Raw genomic sequence first — 22,453 nt, 5'->3', positions numbered from 1 at the left:
CGGCTCTCGAGGGAAGTCAGATTGGAAAATTTCAATTTTAGCGCTACAACATAAGGAAAAACTTATCGCATGTACTAATTCGTGTAGTAAGCATTCTGAGACTATCTGAAGATTTTTCTCTTAGCTTATAGTCATCATTATCATTATTCTATAAGTATTAACAGGTAACTGAGAAGCTTCTATGCTCCACGGTCTTCAGCTAACCTTTTTATTTCCACGTACGATTCTTGTGTTTTGATACCGCCCATCAACTAGCCTTCTTCGTTCTCTTCCTCTCTTTCCTTCCACCATACCTTCTAGTACGTCCCTTGTGAAAGATACCGTTCCTTTTCAGCCAATGTCTCAACTACTTTTTCTTCCTCTTTTCAATTAAATCTAGAATTATCCTTTTCTCCCCACTATTTCTAACACTTAGATTACAGTGTTTCCTTTTTAACAAACATAAGTTCCCTCAAGAGACGTCACTGGCTTGTTTGTAACCCTTGTACTGAAATTCTTTAAGGTTAGTGTAAAGAGACAAGTTTTGCCGATAGATGTCACTACAATCTTCGTTATCTCTCCCATGAATTTTTTACCTTTCACGAAAATTCACAATTTCTTTTACAAATTTCAACCTAGAGAGTTCAAATTTTTAGAGAAGGAACTTCATGACCTATCAAAGGAAATAATCCGTGCTGATTTTTTTATTTAGAATTTTCTTTATTGTTCAAACAGTTCCATTGTTAAAGATTTACATAATCATTTCAACAATCTAGCAATTTCAACAATGAATAAAATTCTAAATTTAAAAAATCGGCACGGACTATTGCCTTCGATAGATTATGAAGTTCCTTTTCTAAACATTTGAAGTCTCTAGGTTGAAATTTGTAAGAGAAATCGTGAAATTTCGTGAAAGGTAAAAATATATATAGGAGAGTTACGAAGACCGTAGTGCCATCTATCGGCAAAACTTGTCCCTTTAAACCAACCTTAATAGCTACTGCATAGACGATAATTGTGTGGGCGATAAGTGTGATTATACGTGTAAGTACTTTGAGCTTCTAACAGACATTGGTGAAAGTTTCACCAAAATGGATTCATTACTTTCAAAATGGGTACAGTACTTTTTGAGTTAAATCGCAGAGAATTTGTGGTTAAATGAATGTGTACGCCAGAGTATAGAATTTTGTATAGCAGTGTAGATGAACCATGAAAAAAAAAAAATGCTAAAATTGCACATTATCGTGTGAACAAAAATATAGAAAAATACATTGGAAACAGTTATTGTCTGTTAGGTGTTAAGAAAGCCACAAGCAATGCGTGATCTAATTTCTTTAGGTCTGTCTTGAAGCAGATTGCTTTCAACGTATTGAAAGTAAAAACAAGTGTGAATATGCCCTCCATGCATTTAGACCGCTCCAGGCACGCAATTATAGACATGCTAAGGAGAGTTATACAATGATAGTACTGTTACATATTTTTAGAATGTCTTTCTATGGGAATACCGTTATGTTTTCTCGATTTTCCACCCAATCATCGGATTTTGAAGGAAGGAGGTGCTAAAGAATAGGCAAAGAATTGATCACTATGAATTAGAAAGTATAATGGGAATTGTAACATTAATGCATGTATTTTTTTAAATTATCTCCATAATTGTCCGAAGTAAATTGTAAATACAGTGAAACCTGTGAATAACGGACACTAATGGGACATGAATTTTTGTCCGTTACTGAGAGGTGTCCGTTACAGAGAGGTTACAGAAATTTAGTTTCTTACAACAATAATTGTATGCAGTTCTATACAGTAAATACATTATGTATGAGCGTAAATACGTAAAATTCAATAAGAAGGTATTCTATTTAGTATTTGAATTACTGGGAGGGATGAAGGAGAAATTCATTTCTGTTAAATAATATTATTGCTGCGGGATTTGTTAATATATTCGTAACCTGCAAAAGATAATGCATGTCCCCGGAAGATTTTTCGCATAGATTTTTTGTCGATACAATTGACCCTACATGAGTGTTATTTCTTATTGATGGTTTTCTAGGATTTCCACCAGAAATCAGTTTGTTGCGGGTAGAAAAAAAGAATAATTTCAAATGCAGCTTGAAGCTGTTCTGTTTGATGGTTCACCAGGTCTAGACTCATGATAGATACACTTGTGTGGAAAAAAAATTTTTGTGTACCGCAATATATCGCACAACCGAGAATAATTCCTGTCCGTTATGAAGAGGTTATTGAAATGTTTGGATGAAAAAGGCACCGTATATGAAAGTGTCCGTAAAAGGGAGGGATTTGTTCTGTAAGAGAACATATATTTTTGCCGGGACAAAACAATCTGTCCGTACTCTAGAGGTGTCCATTATTGAGAGGTGTCCGCAAAGGGAGGTTTCACTGTACCACATACTACGGTTTGTACCGTCAAGTTTCCCAGCAATATCATAATTTTCCCAGCAATCTCATAATTTTCGAACAAGTGAAAATCATTGTTGCTAATATTCCGCTGTGGCTGTATTCTTAGTAGACATTCCTTCGCCACGGAATATCCGACTTCGATTTCCGGTTTGAGTTTATATTATTTGGCCGTAAATCTATGTGTTAGCCCGTGTGCTGAAGGAGATGTTGAACTCCAATCAAATTCTCATAATCAAACGAGGTAGGTTAATGTTAAGCGTTTTTACTTTTCAATCAGAATGTCCTGGGTTCGGTCTTGTGGCCGATCATCCCGACTGTTTCACTAGGAATTCTAATAAACTTTTGCGGCAGTCCTTTCAATGAATACTCGATCAAATATGAACCATTGCATGACAATTTGGTATGAAACATTTGACCAAAAACAGTGTAGATATAAACCCTGTTTGGAGAAGAATGGTACATTTGGGAGGAGAAAGGGACCAATTGCTTAAACAAATATATCAGTGGTGTTTGTAAAGGTGAAATCTACGAAGTGAGAACTGTCAGTTTATTGGAAACACCTTAAAAGGCATGTACTAAGAGGATGTCACACACACACACACACACACACACACACACACATATATATATATATATATATATATATATATATATATATATATATATATATATATATATATATATATGATTGTATTAAAACTCTCTTTTAAAAAATTACATATTTATTAGCTTTGTGCCCGTTGTGACTTTGACCAATGTTTCGAGAATTATAACAGACAGGGAGTGCTAAGAGTAATGACTTATTGAAAATTTCATATCAACAGCTGTTGACTAGTACCTCAGAATAGATGCAATTTGTATACAAAATTTAAGTTCTATGTGAACTCGAGAATTGTTCGCCAGCTTCGGCAAATATTTGGGAATACCCACTTGTATCTGATCCAGTGTTTTTGATTAATTTAGACTAGCTTCAGAGGAAGATGCCACTCTCAAGCCTTCATGCGAACGTCTCCAGATACAATATTACGTATTCCTCTAACCTTGATAACGAGGGACGGCTACTTCTGAGACTATACCATGCTGGGGTGCCCATTCTCTCAACGGTTTGAGCGCAGTCTCCAAATTTACCATTTTGTCCAAAATTTACCATTCTTCTCCCCAAATGTCCCTTTCTCCTCCCAAATTTACTTTTCTCCCTAAATATACGTTTCTCCTTCCAAAATTTCCATTTTTCAATTTGATAGTACCATTTTCAATGAAAAGTTGTCCCCCTCAAATGATTTCATGGGCACAACCTGTGTCCTAAAACCCAACTGTCGACACTCCTATGCCCATGACACCACTCTCATCAGTTTGCAGTGTTATTTCCTTGCCTATTTAGTGCACTATAGCATTAAATACATGCACGATTCGCCAGTATCTCTTCACCACACTCCGTACATGAGGCCATTTGAGCTAGCTCACGCGTTCTAAAAATAAATAAATAAACACACAAGATGGTTAAGTTTCTACTACTTTAAGAATTAAAATACATTTGCTTCATAAAAATTAATCAATATTTACAATAGATATTAATAAGTTACTATAGTCATTTAACCCATTTTATCAGGTTATTGCGGAGTTCTTTTTTCCTTTGTTCTCGTATATATGTGAACGGGATCATCAAAGTTCAGGAGTACATTGTATTCAGGAATACTCAAACCTATATAATATTCCAATGTTTGCTTTTAGCATGTTTATACATACTTGTGGTTGGCAGAAATCTACTCCCGAATAACATACAACCATCTTTTGTACTTATGAATTCATTTTATCATGATTATATGTTCTGTGAATGCCCCATGAGACCAGAATACTTATTTAAAACAACTCAACAACCTACTATGTGCTCTCTGAACTGGAAAGAAAGATTGAAGACATATTTATAGTTCCATAAAGGCATAATTATGCATTAACATTTAACTATGCACTCGTGCACTGCACATGAACTACGAATTACACTCACGTACAACCGCAATATGCAATTTTAGAGCGATAAAAATCAAGGCAGCATTTTTATATCTGCATCTAACCGGCTGATTGTAACGACTTTCACTTTTTCAAACTTTTTAAGTACACCTTCTGGAAACGAAGTTGTTTTGGGAACTTGTAGTACGACGTCACATATAGCTATTTATAAGTTTTTTTCTTTTCTTTTGTACGTATTTGGCAACTCACAACCATAATGAACTACCTGAACAAAAATTTTATGTGGCTTCCAGAGAAAATTAACACAAACAAAACATGTGAAAATATTTTAAAACCACTTTTGTTTTTCTGAGCCTTTTTCTTAACATTGTGTAAGTATTGCATTCTTTAGTCATTTAAGATAATGAAAAAGGATTTTTTTTTTTTTTTTTTTTGTTTTGTAAGAAAAGGATAGGAATGCCAATATAGGTCTACTTGTTGGTCCTAAGTCAAGCTATTCAGCAATGCTCAAAAAAGATTCAAATTGAAATGAAGTTTAAAAAATGAAGTATACAGGGCGTTTCTAAAGTCTTTAACCGATTTTAATGTGTTATAGCTTGAAAATGGCTAATTGTATTTGAGTGGTACAGCTACAGTCCGTAAGAGGGACTGCTCAAATTTCTCGCCTATACACGTATTCACATATCATCCGATTTCAAAATGCTGTATCGGATTTGAAAAAGAAAATACAAATTTGTTACAAAATGCAGTAATCGTAGTTAAGTTAAGGTTTCAGTTCAGAAATGTTCGTGTGCCCTCCTGCCGCACGACGCTCAAGTCAAAAGTAGATTTTTTTCATAACTTGAACATTGACGGAAGTTATCGAGTCGCCTGGCGGTTGGCGGGAGATGTCACGAGCACAGGCGCTGCCTATGACATCTCCCGCCAGCCAAACGAAGCTTGAACACTCCGTGGTTTGAATGGTAGACGTTTCATTTAAATACGATTTTCAAGCTATAACACTTCGAAGTCAAATGAAGATTTTAGAGGTATTCCCTATATATTGCATGAAATGACCGTTTATCTCCCAACAACAGGCAAAACTAATTGGATAAACCCGGAATTGTGGGTCCGCTCCCCAAAATATTTTCTAAGTGATTTTTCATTAAGCGTCTTCACTACAGCGAAATTAAACTACCGCTAATTTTGCAGTTTTTCTGTAATATTTTCAAAACAAATAAAAATATTCGTAAATCAGAAACGTAGTGAACTAGACAATACGAATTTGCATGTGACACCGTTGTAACAACTCATCCGTCTGCTTTCGATTTGCAACTGTAGATAGATTTAGCATTTTTTGCGGGTTCTGTAAATAGCGCCATACCAAAAGCAGGTAGGTGAATTGTGGTAAAGGTATCCCATGCAAAATAGTATTGTCTAGTTCACTACGTTCCTGCTTTACGAATATTTTTATTTGTTTTGAAGATATCAAAGAAAAACTCTAAAATTAGCGGTAGTTTAATTTCGCTGTAGTGAAGACCTTTAAGTCTTACTTTTGTAAATTAGAATGGCTAAAATGTGTCATAGGCAGCGACTATGAGTCATTTAGATACGTGTTACTAATGGAACGCCATCTATGACAGAAACGGACTAATGTTAGTTCTACGGGATGACTAATTTCTTGTCCAGTGTGCTTATCCAAAGAATAGACAAACAATAATAATAATAATAAGTGAAGTTTGTAGTCCATCATACGTGCATGTGCGTAATATGTTGAGAATCTGATGAGAATAGTTAAAACATTGAATCATGATTTAATAAGAAGTATTTATGACTAATTAAACTCTCATGAAAAATAATTAATATATTGTAATCACACATAAATGTATATACTATATACTTAATAGTGAGGTAATGTGACAAACCATTTAATAAATATTCATTTTAATATAACAATGTTATGAAAAATAACAATTTCTATTTCACAATCGTTCCGTTACAATCAGGGCCTGTCCCTGTTACCCCGTGCAATGGTATCATTGGACGCCCGCCCTCTTTCTCCAGAGAGAACAAATCTTAAAAGACAGGATTTTAAGTATGCTACCCCATCATGAACAACGAAGGTGAGGGAAACAGCACTCGCACTCAGAAAGACCTAAACACTGCAAATACAGTTTCGTTGTGTCTATTTTTTCTTTAAATAATAATCTATTATGTTAGTGAAAGATAAAGCAAACACGCCTGCAGAGGAAAGATGATAATCCTTTTTTATAGAATTCAATATCGAACTTCAATCTCAATATATCAGTTTGCAATTGCAGTGGAAGTAGCTCTTTTATTTATATTTCTTGATTTTTCTACTACATTTGTTAAAAAAAAAAAAAAACTTGTTTCTATCTTCAATGATGAGGAACTTATTTGTGACAAACAAATCTAGTTTTCATATCAAAACTGCGATAAATAACTAAATAGGAACAGGTATTCGCTACTGTTGGAGAATTAAGTTCTTGTATTTGACGACAATCAAGCAATTCATGCTGGGATTTGTTTGAGCATTTGCTTTAACACTGTCCATGTGATCTTAATCTAATGCGAGCTAAACATAATTTCTGAATGTAGCATTTAAATAGAAATCAGCTTAGTAAATTTAACTACCATTATCATGAAGACTGTTTCCAACTAGAAATATTTATTTTAAATAATATAGTTACAACAGATTTTGCCGCCCCTCGAATCTTGCCCCTCGTCTAAGTGCATGTGTTGCATATATGGTAGAGCCGGTCGGTCCTGGTTACAAGAAAAGATTGACATTAAGTGAAGCCTAACGGTGATTAAGAATGGAAGTTCAGTCACTGCCGCCTATTCTAAATATGGCCTTTTTCTCTTTGCTGAATACGAAAAACTATCAATCACATAATAACTCTCAATAATGGAAAGTAGTGAAGCTAAAGGAATCGGTTGATTGAACACTAATTGGTTCCACATACTTAAAAACGCTTTTAATAAGGAATCACTGAAAAAATCTAATGCATATATGCATGGAAGAAAGTGCAAATTGATTTGGAAATGGAGTGCTTTACTTCTTTATTGCTACCACTAAATTAATGAATGCATGTTTATAGACAAATTTCTCTTTACCTATAACGTAGCAAAGAAAACTTTGCTACTATTTTTTTTTTTACTATAGTGATCGCGAGGACTCGTGAAGCTTGACCTAGATTTACCAATTTCACCACCCAATAGGATGCCAGAGTGTATCACGTCATCAAATCCACGTATGAAATTTTGTCATTGTCGTCTCGCGCGCTATATGGAGAACATCTGCTGATGATACAGTGTTGTCAGATTGCCGCTAAGTTTCGCTTTATTGTTATTGTTGTGGTCGTTATTTTATATTTTTGCTATTATTGTTGTTACAATTTAATTGGAAGAATTGTTAGTGTTCGTGTTAAAGTTCTTTAAATGCTGTTGTTTTTTTTTGTCACTTTTTTCCCATGTCTTCTAAGTCTGGCAACATTGTTGGTGTACTTCTGCTGTTGCACTTTGTCTTAAGTGTGCGTTCGGAAGAAGCTCCACGAATCGTTCCGAATTCTTCCGATGCATCACATGTGAGGGAAAGCAGTTCAATGATTGGTGTAGAGCCCAGGCTTCAGGAGCCGTCGCATCCACTATATAGCATTGTAACTTGAATAAGAGTTCCCTATCTTTAGGGATTGAAACCGGATTGAATTTTCTAAAATATTCCAACCGAATGATAGGAAGTTAAGAAGATGGCAATTTTGGCAACCTATCCATTACATTCTACGTGCTACCATTGGACTTCATTAGTTTTGTAAGAAAATAAAATACTAACAATCACTGTGAAATGAAATAACTCACTGCTAAAGAAAGGAGAAAAAACATGTACGCGGCCCTACTTCACTTCAAATAAACCAAAATTTGGACCAAAAAGAAATGACTGTCCCGACTTAGACCGGTCTTAAACCTTGTGCTATTATTATTATTAACTAATTCCATGGTCTATAGAACCTAGAGATTCAACGCCACATTCACGAAAGCTCTCCATTGACTTCTATCCTTAGCCAACTGGATCCAGTTTCTACTTTGTATTCCCATTGCTGCGAGGTCCATCTTAATATTGTCCTAGGTCTTCCTAACGGTCTTTCTCCGATTAGACTTTCAATTAAGACTTTGAAAGCGTTCCTACTTTCTTCCATTCTGGCTACATGACCTACCCACCTGACTCTCCCAGACTTAATGACCCTAACAATGTTTGGTAAACCGTTTAAATTATGCAGTTCCTCGTTATGAAGTTTCCGACATTCCTCATTCCCGTCCCTCTTGGGTCCGAATATTCGTCTCAGGATCTTGTTCTCAAATACTTTCAGTCTATGTTCTTCCTTCAGAGTAAGCGACCATGTTTCGCAACCATATAGCACAACAGACATGATTGTTGTTTTATATAAAGCTTCAAATTCCTTGATAGAATTCGCGACGACAAGAGATTTTGAACTGAATAATAACACGAATTCCCTGCTTTTAGTCGACATTTTTCTTCGTGAATATGGTTTTCGTCTTAATATTTATCCTAGATATTTGAAAGTATCCACTTCGTCGAAACTATTATTTGATATTTTAAAGTATCCATAATTTGCAGTATTACAATTCCGATGAACTTCCATGTATTTAGTTTCCTCTGCATTTACTTCTAAGCCCATGTCCCAGCAGGTGTTTAATGAAACCTCTGCATTTCTTTCTATTGCCCTCGTATCATTCCCTATCAAATTTAGATCAGCAACTTGGTGCGTGAAATTCAGCTATAGGTCCTGGTTGCTAACATCAGTTTTCCTTAGAGTATTCTAGAACAAAATCGAATAGTAATGGCGACAACGTATCTTCTTGTTTCAGGCCATTCTGGACGTAAACATTGGTGAACAAGTATTTTCCTACCTGGACATGCCGAATTTGATAAGGATGGCAATCCCTCTTCATCAAGTCGAAAGCCTTTCTGAAATCAAATAATTAATGCATTAGATCGTTGTATTCCTATTTCTTTTTGAGTATTTAGCGAATGGTGAGGATCTGGTCGATAGTTGATCGATTTTGCCTACATCTGCGCTGATAATCTCCAACAATTTCATCTGCATATGGGGTCTATCTTGCTAATAGAATGTTTGACAGCCGTGTACACCAATGAAGTTTAAACGATCGATCACTCAAACGCGTTCAACATTAAACTTTCAAGTTTAAACGTGGTTCCAGGACTTTTGTTGCACAATTGAAAGTCGAAGTTCAGTACATCTTGTTCTTGTTCTATAACCATACTGGTGGTTTTATAGTAGGAATGCCGCAGCCATAAGCCATGTCGACTATTACTCTATGATTGCTAAATAGTAAAAATTGGTGTACATTAAAATTGTTCACCGACAGACATTTTCACCGAGCTTGGTTATGACCTCGTTCAACAGTTGAACATCGTTGGTGCACACGGCCATGAAAGGATTTTATAGTATGTTAATAAAGAGAGATGCCTCGGTAATTATTACAATTAATTTTGTCGTCTTTCTTGTTAGTTGGAACAATGATTGATTGTTTCCAGTTTTGTGGCAATTTCTCCTTGTCCCGAACGAGGAAAATGATTTTTTTTTAAAATCTCGTTCCACAATTTTTCTCCTCTAGCTAAAATTAACTCAGCAGGAATTTAGTCTACATCCAAAGTTTTGTGTTTCTTTAATTTCTTTATAGCAATTTATATGTCTGTTCGGTTAGTTATTGCATTATTATTATTAAATAAAGCATTCACATAATTTAACAAGTCTATTTTACATTTTTTCTATTTCCAAAGAGAGGTTTGAGTAAGAATATTCATTAAGTGTAGTTTTTAAATCGAGTGTTTTATGTTAACGCAATGTAATGTATTTTCAGCTGCCACCGACTGTAAATTATGGGCCATCGAGCGACAGTGTTTCCAGACTATTATGATGAGAACTGGTCTCATCAGACAAGTGGAGTACACAGACTTCTTGAAGAGGTAATTGTTTGCTTTAAGAGTTGCTCATTATTTATTTAGGCATTGTAAAGATTCCTTGCTTTAGTGTTCGTAATTCATACCCCTATATATATATATATATATATATATATATATATATATATATATATATATATATATATATATATATATATATATATACAGGGTGAGTCAAAATGATGTTCACGATTTCAGTTATTATTATTATTATTATTATTATTATTATTATTATTATTATTATTATTATTTTAATGACACGTATGTAAGCAGAGATTATACACACTGATTCATCAATTCAAAAAGTTTTTTTTTTTTTAACACACAAATGTTCAATATGCGATCCATGAGTTACACGACACACATCTACTCTATAACCAAGTTCCCGCCAAATTGTTCCTAGCATGTCAGGGTCGATATCGGCCACAGCTGCAATGATGTGCTTACGTAATTCAACCACGGTTGTAGCAAATACCGGAAATTTTCCAGAAAAATGCCGTTGAACTTCCAAAACGTACTTAGTCCCATGGAAATCAAGCACACAGAACGCTTTCTGCTGGCCTGTAGAAGCCATATTGCTCACTTCGACTGAACTGCCTTCTGGTGGATGTCTACGTAACTACGTCTCTGCAATACAAAGAGAAAACTACATACAAAAGGTGATTACTGTTCGAATAATAAATTAACGAAATCGGGAACATAATTTTGAAAAGAATTATATATATTTCTTTGAGGGGCATACAACATACGAATATGTTGTCTACTTTTGGGAATAAAGTGTTTTTATTTATATATTTTCCCCTTCTTTTATGACAAACAAAAAATCAGATATTATAAATAATTCATAATCAGATCTGATATTATACAATAGCATATACTATATTGCTCTTATGGTGCTTTTTAATGTAAGATTTAATAAGGTCCCATGTATCTAGACATGTCCGTTACTACCACTATCATTATTTCAGTAACATAAGAAGCACATATGTGTATTCTCAACTTACCCTGGTGCCTATTGACAGATTATTTGTGATCACAAATAAAATCTGTCGACAGACACAGAGATGAGTGCTGGAAACACTTAAGTTGATTATTTGTTCACTCTATAGACAAATTTATATTAATTATCATGTGTTAGATAAATCTAGAACATATTAAAATACTACAAATGATTTTACGTTTTTGTAATTAACTTAGAAATATGAATACTATTGTATTTTTATCCTAAAATATATAGTAAACTTAAATACAGATAACACGATGAAGAGTCCAGTTTGTAATGAATTTCTTGCTTTTTGAGCAGAATTTTTGTATCAAGACGGAGCTTTGAATTTCACATATGGATCTTAACAGTTCATATCGAATTGTGACAGTGTTGATCCCAGGAATGTTCGCGGCGTAGCGCTATGTGGCGAGACGACAGTTATTTGCGCTTGAACGTATATTTGAATGGAATAGCAGACATGGGACATGTGTTTGTGTTGCGCTGTTGGCGGAAAATAATTTATAGAAATATGGAATAGCATTTCACGAGTTTTTGATCTTGAAATTCATCAATTCCCTTATTCCCTTGATTTAGCACCATGAGATTTTAACTGTTTCCAAAATCCAAAACTGCCGCTTCCAAACTTAAAGTGGCACAGTTTCTGGTGATATTTCGGACATTCAACAATAGATAGAATACTGCACAAATTCCGGTAACGAATTCCTGGAAAGATACACCCATCTACCAAATTTGAAGGTGAGAGCAGCCGCTAGTATACGGGTGAGAATACACCCTAACAGCATAATTGGTAGACTAGTGGTCGGCATGCTTGGGGATTGATAATTGCAAAAATTAAGTTGAAAAATACAAATAAATTTGGATCAACTTAGTTTAAAGTGTACAAAGTTAGCCAACCTTTGGTTTACCGTCATTCATCTAACAGTTTCGACTACACACTTCCTGTCGCAATATTTTAAATTTTTATTTTATTTCAGTAGGAACTGTTCTGACAATTAAGTTGGTTGGTAAACGCGACCAATTACAACGTAAGGCCAACTGGTTAGTCTACCGTTTCCCACTGTTGAGCCTACTGTTGTGATATTTGGTTGGCAAATGATCGGCAAACGACTAACTACAACATAGGGCTAACGTTAACAGCTGGTTAGCCTACCGTTTCCCACTGTTGAGCCTACTGTGTGATGCTTGGTTGGCAAATGATAGGCAAAGCCCAATTACAAGGTGGGGCCAACGTTGGCAGCTGGTTAGCCTACCATTTCCCACTATTAGGACTCATATGTGATGCTTGGTTGGTAAATGATCGACAGAACGACCAATTACAACGTAGGGCCAACGTTGACAGTTGGGTAGCCTATCGTTTTTCACTGTTGGGCTTTTTGTTTATGATGTTAACAGTATCCTTTTACAGTCAGTTCTAGGAATTTTCCACACTTTGCATAGGAAGAGGGATTCCTCTTATCTGCAATTTTGTGGAAATGAACCAATGTAATGCGATTCCTAGACATTAGATCAGTGCACATATCACTTATGTCATTTGAGCCTTCAAAGGAGGATGACCCTAAAATTTGACAAATTTGACATTTTAACCAATGCTATGATAATATACTAATGAAAAACCGCAAAATTTACTTATATCGGAGTCTTTCCCTACCCCCAAGCAAAACCTGAAATGACGTTGCTTGCCATCGTAGCCTCTTGAAATGAATTAATTCTTGAAATGAAGTAAACGCTGAGGATACTTCTCATGTAGACAGATATCGAGGAATATATATATTGATGCCTACATGAATGTGGAGAATAAACACTCAATAATGAAACTAACACGGGCTAAAGAAATCCTGGATTACCGAAGAAATGTTGGGGAAAATGCGAATGGCAGAATGCATATGATGATGATAACCTCTCTTATTATGGTGAGGTCCATACCGATAATCACGATTCCGCGACACCATTTGATTTATATATATCTATGGTAGTAACTCAATATATGATTTTCAGTTATATATATGTTTAAAAATTCGGTTATTTATAATGTTTATCTTACATATCTGTTTTATTTCAGTGTTCCAATCTTCAAAAACCTCCCTGAAGAAACTTTGATAAAAATTTCGGACGTTTTGGAAGAGGTAGGTATCAGATCAGTCTTTAGTTAGATTATACTGTCTCATTTATTAATAAAAAGAATAATTATATTAACGATGTAGGCTGGAGAGATTATCGTCGAAATATTCAGCTGACTTATTTCGTGTAAATGAGAAAGTTTTTCTTTATTTAAAGTATTTTAAAAGAGAAATCTTTACATTTTGATTTTGCTGATTCTTTTTTAAATGATTATTTTGATATTTCTCACTTGTTTTAACATTAAAAAATCTATCATTAATTTAATGTAAAGAAGGCAAAAGAATGCATCTTAAAAAGAAAAGCGTTACCACGGTGAAAATTATTCTTCCGAGAAGTGTGACGCCATCTTATCTTTGAATCTTTGTTTCATTTCTTAAAGTATAAAGAGGATATTAATGTAGGGTTGCCAACCATTCGGTTTTCGACCTCCTTGTCCAGTTTACGGTAAGACCTCAAAACCGGACGTTAAATATCTGGTAATTTTTCCTCTTACTAGAGTCCTATTCCCTGTTCTATTCGTATTATTTTGGAGTGACGAAAGGAATCGTTTGTCGGTGAACATGGTTAAAGCAGAGCTTATATAATTCGCTTTGATATCCACCTGTCGTGCGCGGAATTTGTTCAAGAGTTAAAGGCAGGAAAATTTACTGAACTTATCAAAACTACTAAAGGTCAACAAAAGTACATTTTCAAAAGCGTAGCTAGCACTGGTTCATCTTCAGCTTCAGCTTCCATTTAAATAAAGCATCTAGATCCAGCAAAAGTGTGTAAGCATTATGAGACATTACCAGCCCCAGCAAAGACTTGTTTTTCAAGTATATTTTGTACATGCCATAGTTATATTGTCTATTATATTTGCTTTTCTGTTTTAAATTCACGATGTATTATTGATGGTAGACTACAAAAATTACGTGTGCCGACTCAACCAAAACTGGAATCCTAAGTGTAATAAATGCTTCAAAAGTAACTAAAATTTTAAAATTCGAACTCCGAATCCCTCAATTTTATGTGAAGTAACCACTTTCAGGTTGATCTGGACGGGTGATGATCTCACAATCTTAAGAGTCTGTGTACTTCAGGAGGGCGTCCCGTATTTCCATTCTCAAAAGTTGGTAACTCTATATTAATGTCAGAAAGTGAAATCGTACAAATCCAATATTGAATTTCTTTTAAATGATTTTTTGTTCGTTTAAAAATTGTAATCTACAAAATGTTATAATGAATCAACTTTAAACTTAATTCCTTACAAGGTCAATGGCTAAATTTAAATACGCACATTATCCAATGTCGAAGTTAGCGGAAGATAACCTAAACCTCTAATAGAGTTTGAATTATAAATTATAAAATGTAGTTCAGTGTAGTGTAGTTTTGTCGCCTATCCTAACACAATCGTTACATGAAAAGAAGGCAAATATAAACACTATAGCTGACTTGGACCTAAGTACGCCTATCGGTAGTTACTTTGTTGCTTAACCTAACATCAGGGGTGTAGCCAGCAAGTTTGTGTAGGGGGGGCCCGTCGTTTTTGAGGGGGGCCAGCTACAATGTACAAAGCCAAAAAAAAGTTTTGCTGCTAGTGTTTTTGAGGCCTGAAAGAAAGGAAAATTTTGGTTTTCTTCTGGAAAACTAAAAACACTATTTTAGCTTATTATTATTATTATTATTATTATTATTATTATTATTATTATTATTATTATTATTATTATTATTATTATTATTATTATTATTATTATTACTATTTTTATTATTATTATTATTATTATTATTATTATTATTATTATTATTATTATTATTATTATCCATAAATTATATTCAAGATAGTTTTTATTATGCTTAATCAAGAACTACTGCCCGGGACCAAACGCTATACTTTTGTGCATAACTATAAAGGTAACCAAGAAAGTTCTGTCCCTTTTCGTGGAAGTCTGTGTTCAATTGGACCTCACACCGTGAGTTGAATGCGAGTGGAGATAAGGCGAACGTCAGTTGTTGGTGTGGGTATATCCAACATACTACCTGGTTGTGGCAATTAAGACACACCGTGAACTTGCGTAAAGCCAGAGGGAACATGGGACCTCCACAGAGCGTCATAAGAGCATGTATGCTGAACGAGTTCAAATGGAGGTCAAATGCCGCTGTAGTGGGACAGAAGATATGCCAGGCCTCTGGTGAGGGTGTCGTGACGACGCGAACATTGCAGCGATGGAAACACCCGAAAACATAACGTGCCGGAAGACCAATACGTGTACACACTGGGACTACAATTCAGTGTGTGGAGAAACCATTCGGCAGCACATCCATCAACTTGTGAAGTACTACAAGTTGGGTCAATGAGTCTCACATATTTTGACTCCGGGCCAGAAGGAAACGCGGCAGTCGCCTGTGTTTATTTACTGTTTCGGAGCCATTTCTGGACAGGGCGTTGACATGTGATAAAAAGTGTGTCCTATACGAAGCTCCACGGCGCCGTCATCATTGGTTAGCATCCCATGAACCGATTTCAAAACAGCCGAAACCAGCACTGTACCAGAATAAGGTCCTTCTGTGTGTTTGGTGCATCGTGCATCGGGAACTGCTACCAGCTGGTCAGAGCATCAATGCAACTGTGTAGTGTCAGCAGTTGAGCTGTGCTCAACAAAAACTCAAAACTCTGGAGCCATCGCTTCTGAATTGCAAATGGGTCCTCGTTTATGGGACAACGCTAAGTCCCACGTGGTTAAGATGACTCAGGACACCATTTTCAGCTTTGGATGGGAAACATTATTTCAACCACTATATTCCCCGGGTATTGCACCGTCCGATTATCACCTGTTCCATCTTTTGAACAATCACCTTAGAAGACGCCAGTTCAAATCCCTAGTAAAAGTCCAAAATGAACCTGATACTTTCTTCGTTTCACGGCCCAGCAAGTTCTACCGTGATGGATTCCATGGTCTTTCAGAACGTTTTCAGAAGGTCGTCGATGCTGATGGGGACTATTTTTGATCTTCCAAGTTAGGTGACATATCAATGTTCGAAGGTGGTGGGTGAAAAAGCAACAAAACTTTTCTTGGTTACCTTTAAATTTAAGACCTTGTATACAGAACCTATCTACACAAGATTGATTTTCTTTGAAATTTCACATAATTTCTTTACGGTTTCCTGACAAAAATATTTATTATTCGTGACTAAAAAAAAAAAAAAAAAAAAAAAAAAAAAAAAAAAAAAAAACTATTATTTTATTACACTGAGTAGAAATAAAAGAGAGCGAATGAAACCCAAATTGAATAAAAGCATTGTTTCTCACCAAATTTTCTATTCTCTATGTCTTTTAAAACACTTGTTAAAGCATATAAAAATTGTACTTGTTAAAGCATATAAATCGCAGTAAATTGTGTAATCTGCTGTCAGAAAAAAAAAAGTATCCTATTTTTCGATCGGTATAAGGAAGAGATACTATACTATTTTTCAATCGGTATGGAAAAAAAACAATATTTCTCCTTACTATTTTACCATAAATTATTAATTGTCAATAAAATTTGTTACTTTTAAATGAATGAAGCGAGATAATTTTACTATGATGTTTTAAAAGCTGGTCATTTGGGGGGGGGGGGGCAGGAAACCATTTGGGGGGGCCCGGCCCCGATGGGCCCCCCCTTGGCTACACCCCTGCCTAACATAATCTTTAGATGAAAACGACAAATATAAACACACACTACAGCTTACTTGTAAAAATAGTAGTTACGAAGTGCCTTCCAGGATTTTCGATAAACAAATTATAAGCACTTGTAAAATTTAGACTTGTTACCTACAACTTGTTAACTAGTAAAATTATACTTTTGAGAAATAGGTACCAGAATTTTGTGACAACACTAATTATAGCATGTAGCCTTTGTGCTGTATTACATATAAAGCCCCCACAAATAAATTTGTTAGTTTTTCGCATTCCACGTACAACAATAACCCTTCTTACCATTTCTAAGAATTTCATTGGCTTTCCATTTTCTTATGCTCTTTGTTCAGGAATAATGCTGTATTTGTCAAATTTCATTCCATATAAGAACTACGTTCTTTTTTCTTTCTTTCGTCCAGTTTCTTTTTCTTAGTTGTTACTTCGGTTCGTTTCTCCTACTTTTGACCGTTGTTAGTTATGATTCAAGTCGTCCGTCGTCAGTAACATCAGAACTAAGAGGAGCTGACAAGCGAAACTGGTATTCCGTACCAACTTGCACGGATCTCAATATAACTAAATTTTAGTTATTATAATAAAGGAATATTTACATCGAAGAAAGGTAAAGGTTTGAATTAAAGAAAATCAAGAGAGCGAATTAAGTAGCCTGGAATATTAGGTAGGCCAACAGGATGCTTCCTTTTTCTTTTGTGAATAGAATAAAAGGTTAGATTCACTGCTAAATTTTGTGTGTATCATATCACATAAGATTCACCAGTCTGCAATTCTTGGCATTAAAACTTCAATTTATGCATAAATTAAAATATATTTAATTCTCAAACTCAGGTGGGCAGTTGCCCCCCGTGCTTCCCCGTGTTGTGCATAGCCTCCCCGAAACAAAATCCTAAATACACCACTGTATATGCATTACGAAATGTTTTGTGAAACTAAAAACTTTCATTTTGAACTAATAAGCAAAAAACACAACAAATAAAACACTGAATGAAAAAAAAGTAGGACCTTATGTAAGAAAGTTAAAGTTGTTTAATACAACTGAATTGTTTGATTCGAAATGTAATTATCCAGTAATTTGATTTATTGTCTGTGGTATGAATCTGTTTACGATTTCGTTTGGGTTTGCAACAATAGCCACTACAAGCAGAAGGATTTATTAACTAACACACGGCTAAGGCTTTGCGATAGCATCTTTGTATAAACAGTTCCTTTGTGTGATGTGCGTTGCTGATAAACTTCTTAGAATGGCTTGCGGTCATTGTATGTCTTTATCAAGATTTCGCGGTAACTGTAGCAGCTGGGAATTGTTCATTAAAACAGTGTCGTATTTTTTCTTCTTCGTGCGCCCATGTTACACCAAATGTAATACGTGGTCTTTTGTTTGTTATTTTGTATATTATATTCTTAAATGAATAATGAAGTGGAGTTATTTTCCAACATTTTTACGGACAGAGTCCTTTTTAAACGAAAGTTAGAAAATGGAACTGATATACACTGCGTCGCTGAAGATATTTCCCCTTGTTTTCAAAGAAAGGCCGCCGTATTCAGTGGGTTCTTCGAAATTACATCATCGCTCTTCTTTCTTAGCATTAAAAGAAAGAAAAAGAAAGAAACCTTGAGCCGCAATATTGTAATTGATTAGTGGATAGGCCCCAGGTTCAATTCCCGTTGAGGGCGAGAAATTTTTCTGTTCTACCTCGTCCCAAGGTAGATCTTTAAAATAAGTACCTGAGGCAACCTCGGGGAATACTCGGTGTTCGCATAACCTTTTTTCGTTATTCGGATAAATTGTTCGTATAATTATTCAAATACAGTTGGACTTCGATAATTCGAACTTTTTTCACATTCCCTTGAACTCTTCGTAACACTCAATATTAAAATAACCTCTGTAATTCGAATGTTTGAAAAATTACAACCTCGATAAGTCGAATTTTAAAGGGTTTCATAATCATATTAAAAAAAAAAACTCGATGTCTTGAACTTTCGTATGTGCGAACATCTACAAGTCGAAGTTTACCTTTATAACTCGAATTTCTCTTGATGTGATCTCGATAACTCGAAGCTATAGCTCTATGCTTTTACGTAGTTGTCCTTGTTGCTAATGTGTACTGTAATTATTTCACTCATGTTTAATATTTTATTTTTGCTAGTCATCTGATTTATTTTAAGAAACTTAAAGAGTTTAAGAGTTATAGAGATTGAATAAATAAAACTTCGAGTTATAGCGGTTATATAGTCAATTCTAATGAGGAACGCTGAACCTCGATATCTCGAATGTTTGTTGTGGACACTTTGATAACTCGAACATTGATTACTCGAGAAAACTCAGTAATCTGATTTTTTATCTATTCCCTTCAGCTTCGAGGTATCGAAGTCTCACTGTAATAAATTTTAATTGAATATTTAAAGAATATATTGTTTTAATATTCGAATTTTAACGGTATGATATCGAAGTTTGATTTTCGTTGAATTAAACTAAAAATATAATTAAGATAATTTAGCATTCATTATATTTAACTAACAATAGTTTATGCTTGGATTTCCTTCTTCATCCATTTTCGTTCTGAAGTATATTTATTCCTTTCTTTTTTACATTTTATACTGTATACGTTTGTGAATACGTTTAGTTTTCTGTATTTTTTTTCTTTCTTTCTTTCTTTCTTTCTTTCTTTTTTTAATATGGTTGTTATGTTTGTTTGGTAGATAACAATTTTATTTCTTTTTCCAGACTTTCTACAACAACGGGGATTATATCATTCGACAAGGAGCCAGAGGAGATACATTCTTCATCATCAGTAAAGGACAGGCAAGTATCTGTATTTATTATTTTATTAGTAACAATAGAAAACGCGGGAAACTTAATTTCCAAAAATTTAAAAGATTCAAAGTAATGTCGAGTCATCGCTTTCGTTCCACAATTGAATTTTACAATAAAAATTATTCATATTGATAAAACTGTATTAAATTCTGGATTTACTCTATAACATTTGTAACTTTTTCATTTTTGACTCACTAACGCAGCGTTAATAAATAAATAAAAAATAAACAGTATCCTTCTTGAAACACATTAGTAATGTATAAGCATCCTATAATGCCGTAAACTCGACAAACTGTTTCAACGAGTCATTATCGTCTTCATCAAAGTGACCTAAAAAAAAAAAGTGCTGAATATTTCACATTAAGACGTTGCCTTCAACTCATAGATGATGAAAATTTCTGTATAGGGATGATTCCTTGAACATGGTATACTGGTTAAATGGTTATACATTATATTGGATTTATTTAACTGTAGAAAAAGTGACCAGGTCATCAAACTTGCACTTACAAAAAAAGGAATTAACTAAAGAAGGAAACGATGGTTACATAGGAAAATTGAAAACTTCTAAGAGCAATCTGTACTGATGAAGAAGATAATGGTTCGTTGAAACAATTCGTCGCTGTTTACAATATTATATATTGCTTATATTTGTGCGCGGAACCTGAGTTGAAGCTAAAATGTTAAAATTATTTTATTTTATTTATTTTATCATCAAGAATAGTCAATAGTTGTCGATGGTGTTATGTATCTAGTATAAATTTATAGAATAGATAATACAATACAGTTAGTAATATCGCAGCGTACACGCTTAAAATTATATGAAAATAAATCTTAACAAATGTTCGAAAGTAAAACGTAGGGTAATATTTCAACAAATCGATATTTTACTTCCGTAAGAGCGTACCTTTTATGTGGAAAGGTGGTTTTAAGGTTTAATTAAAGCGTAGGAATAATTACCTGTTAGATCATTACTGCTGAAACAAACAAACAAAAAAAAAAAAAATCTTCTATCTTCTTAAGTGGTTTCTTTTCATCACTTTTTGTTTGTTCACTGTTGCCACGAAGGAAGCAAAAGTATTTTAAAAAAGAAAAGATGGTAAGTTAAGAAAATTGAAAAATTCCCATAGCAATCTGTACTGATGAAAACGACAGTGAATCGTTGAAACAGTTTGTCGCTGTTTACATTATCATAGAATACTTATTGTATATTTCAGTATTATTAGAATATTATACTATTATTGCAGTATTGTTAAATGTACTTAGCTTACTATTTTATATTCTGTTATATATTCCTTCAAAATGTATATTTATTTATTGTATTTACTAAACACTGTCTGTATAATTCAAGTTCAGTGACAATTTTTTTTTTTTTTTTAATATAACCTGATTTTTTTCTCTCTCTCTTTGGACATGAGAAAGACCATCTTGCTAACGTTTCGTTTGTTATTTTGTGTCTGATCAGATTTTCGTCTCCAGTATAAACTGAAACGTAACTAAATGTGACGTTCTTTACTTTTATAGGTAAAAGTGACCATCAAACAGCCCAACACCACAGAAGAAAAGTTTATCAGAACTTTGGGGAAAGGGGATTTCTTCGGAGAGAAAGCTCTACAAGGGTAAGAGATTTTTATTTTAGTCTTATTGCAGGGACAGATCTATTCGGGAGAATAATTTCAGTAGTAATTCTGATTTAGGTGTCAAAAAGTCTGGGAACTAGGTTGAAGTCGACCTTTCGTCTGTGAATAAGGGTGCTTTGTTTTTGCGAGTTTTGTTTCATTGCACACAACATAGTCCACTGCTTCTGAAGGGAACAAAAGATGATCGAACCTTCGAACAGCGTTGTCATCTGTATTTTTAACCACTACGTACGTCGAAAATTTAAAATAGCAATATAAATTCATGTGATTTTAACTGTCAAAATAAAATTACGAAAATGAACAAGGTAGGCTTGGTCTCAGAGTACACTATGCCACTGATTATAGACTTCTTCTTTTTTTAAAACTACAGTAATATACAGTGTTTTAAAACAACACCGACAACGTTTGAGAGGTGATTCCTAACGTCCAGATAAGACAAAAAGTATAGGTCAATCTGGGTGTAGAAATTTGCATTTCGGAGTAATAGGCTGCCGAAAATATGAAAAAATTAACTTTAAGGGTGCATAGCTCCAATACTATTGGATCTACCGAGTCGGGTCAAGATTTCACTTAGGAACTAATATGTGCTCTATCCAAATATCCATGTTTCGGAATCCTGCGGTACTTCCGCAACAATTTTTATAGAGGGAATTTGGCTATGGGCATATAATTTGAAGTACTCACCAACTACTTCTATAAAAATTGTTGTAGAAGTACTGCAGGATTCTGAAACTTGGATATTTGGATAACGTACATATTAGTTTCTAAGTGAAGTCTTTACCTGACTAGGTAGGTACAATAGTATTGGAGCTATGGACCCTTAAAGTTCATTTTTCTTTCT

The 22,453-nt window shown here is 34.4% G+C and overlaps 1 protein-coding gene across 3 annotated transcripts in view; it reads left to right on the top strand.

The window, feature by feature from the left end:
* The window catches only part of for (cGMP-dependent protein kinase for), a 316,811-nt gene that overhangs the window by 260,423 nt on the left and 33,935 nt on the right, over positions 1-22,453 (top strand). For all 3 annotated transcript variants that reach the window (XM_081760529.1, XM_081760527.1, XM_081760528.1), the window contains 4 exons: positions 10,270-10,375; positions 13,435-13,498; positions 19,886-19,963; positions 21,497-21,591. In XM_081760529.1, the coding sequence (XP_081616655.1) occupies positions 10,270-10,375; positions 13,435-13,498; positions 19,886-19,963; positions 21,497-21,591 (343 nt within the window). The remainder of the gene's footprint in view (positions 1-10,269; positions 10,376-13,434; positions 13,499-19,885; positions 19,964-21,496; positions 21,592-22,453) is intronic.

This window comes from Thermobia domestica, chromosome 5 (genome assembly GCF_964235325.1).
Source record: "Thermobia domestica chromosome 5, izTheDome1.hap1.1, whole genome shotgun sequence".
NCBI classification, from domain to species: Eukaryota; Metazoa; Arthropoda; class Insecta; order Zygentoma; family Lepismatidae; genus Thermobia; species Thermobia domestica.
Note: the sequence above shows the minus strand (reverse complement) of the source record. Positions and strands in the feature narration are given on the sequence as shown.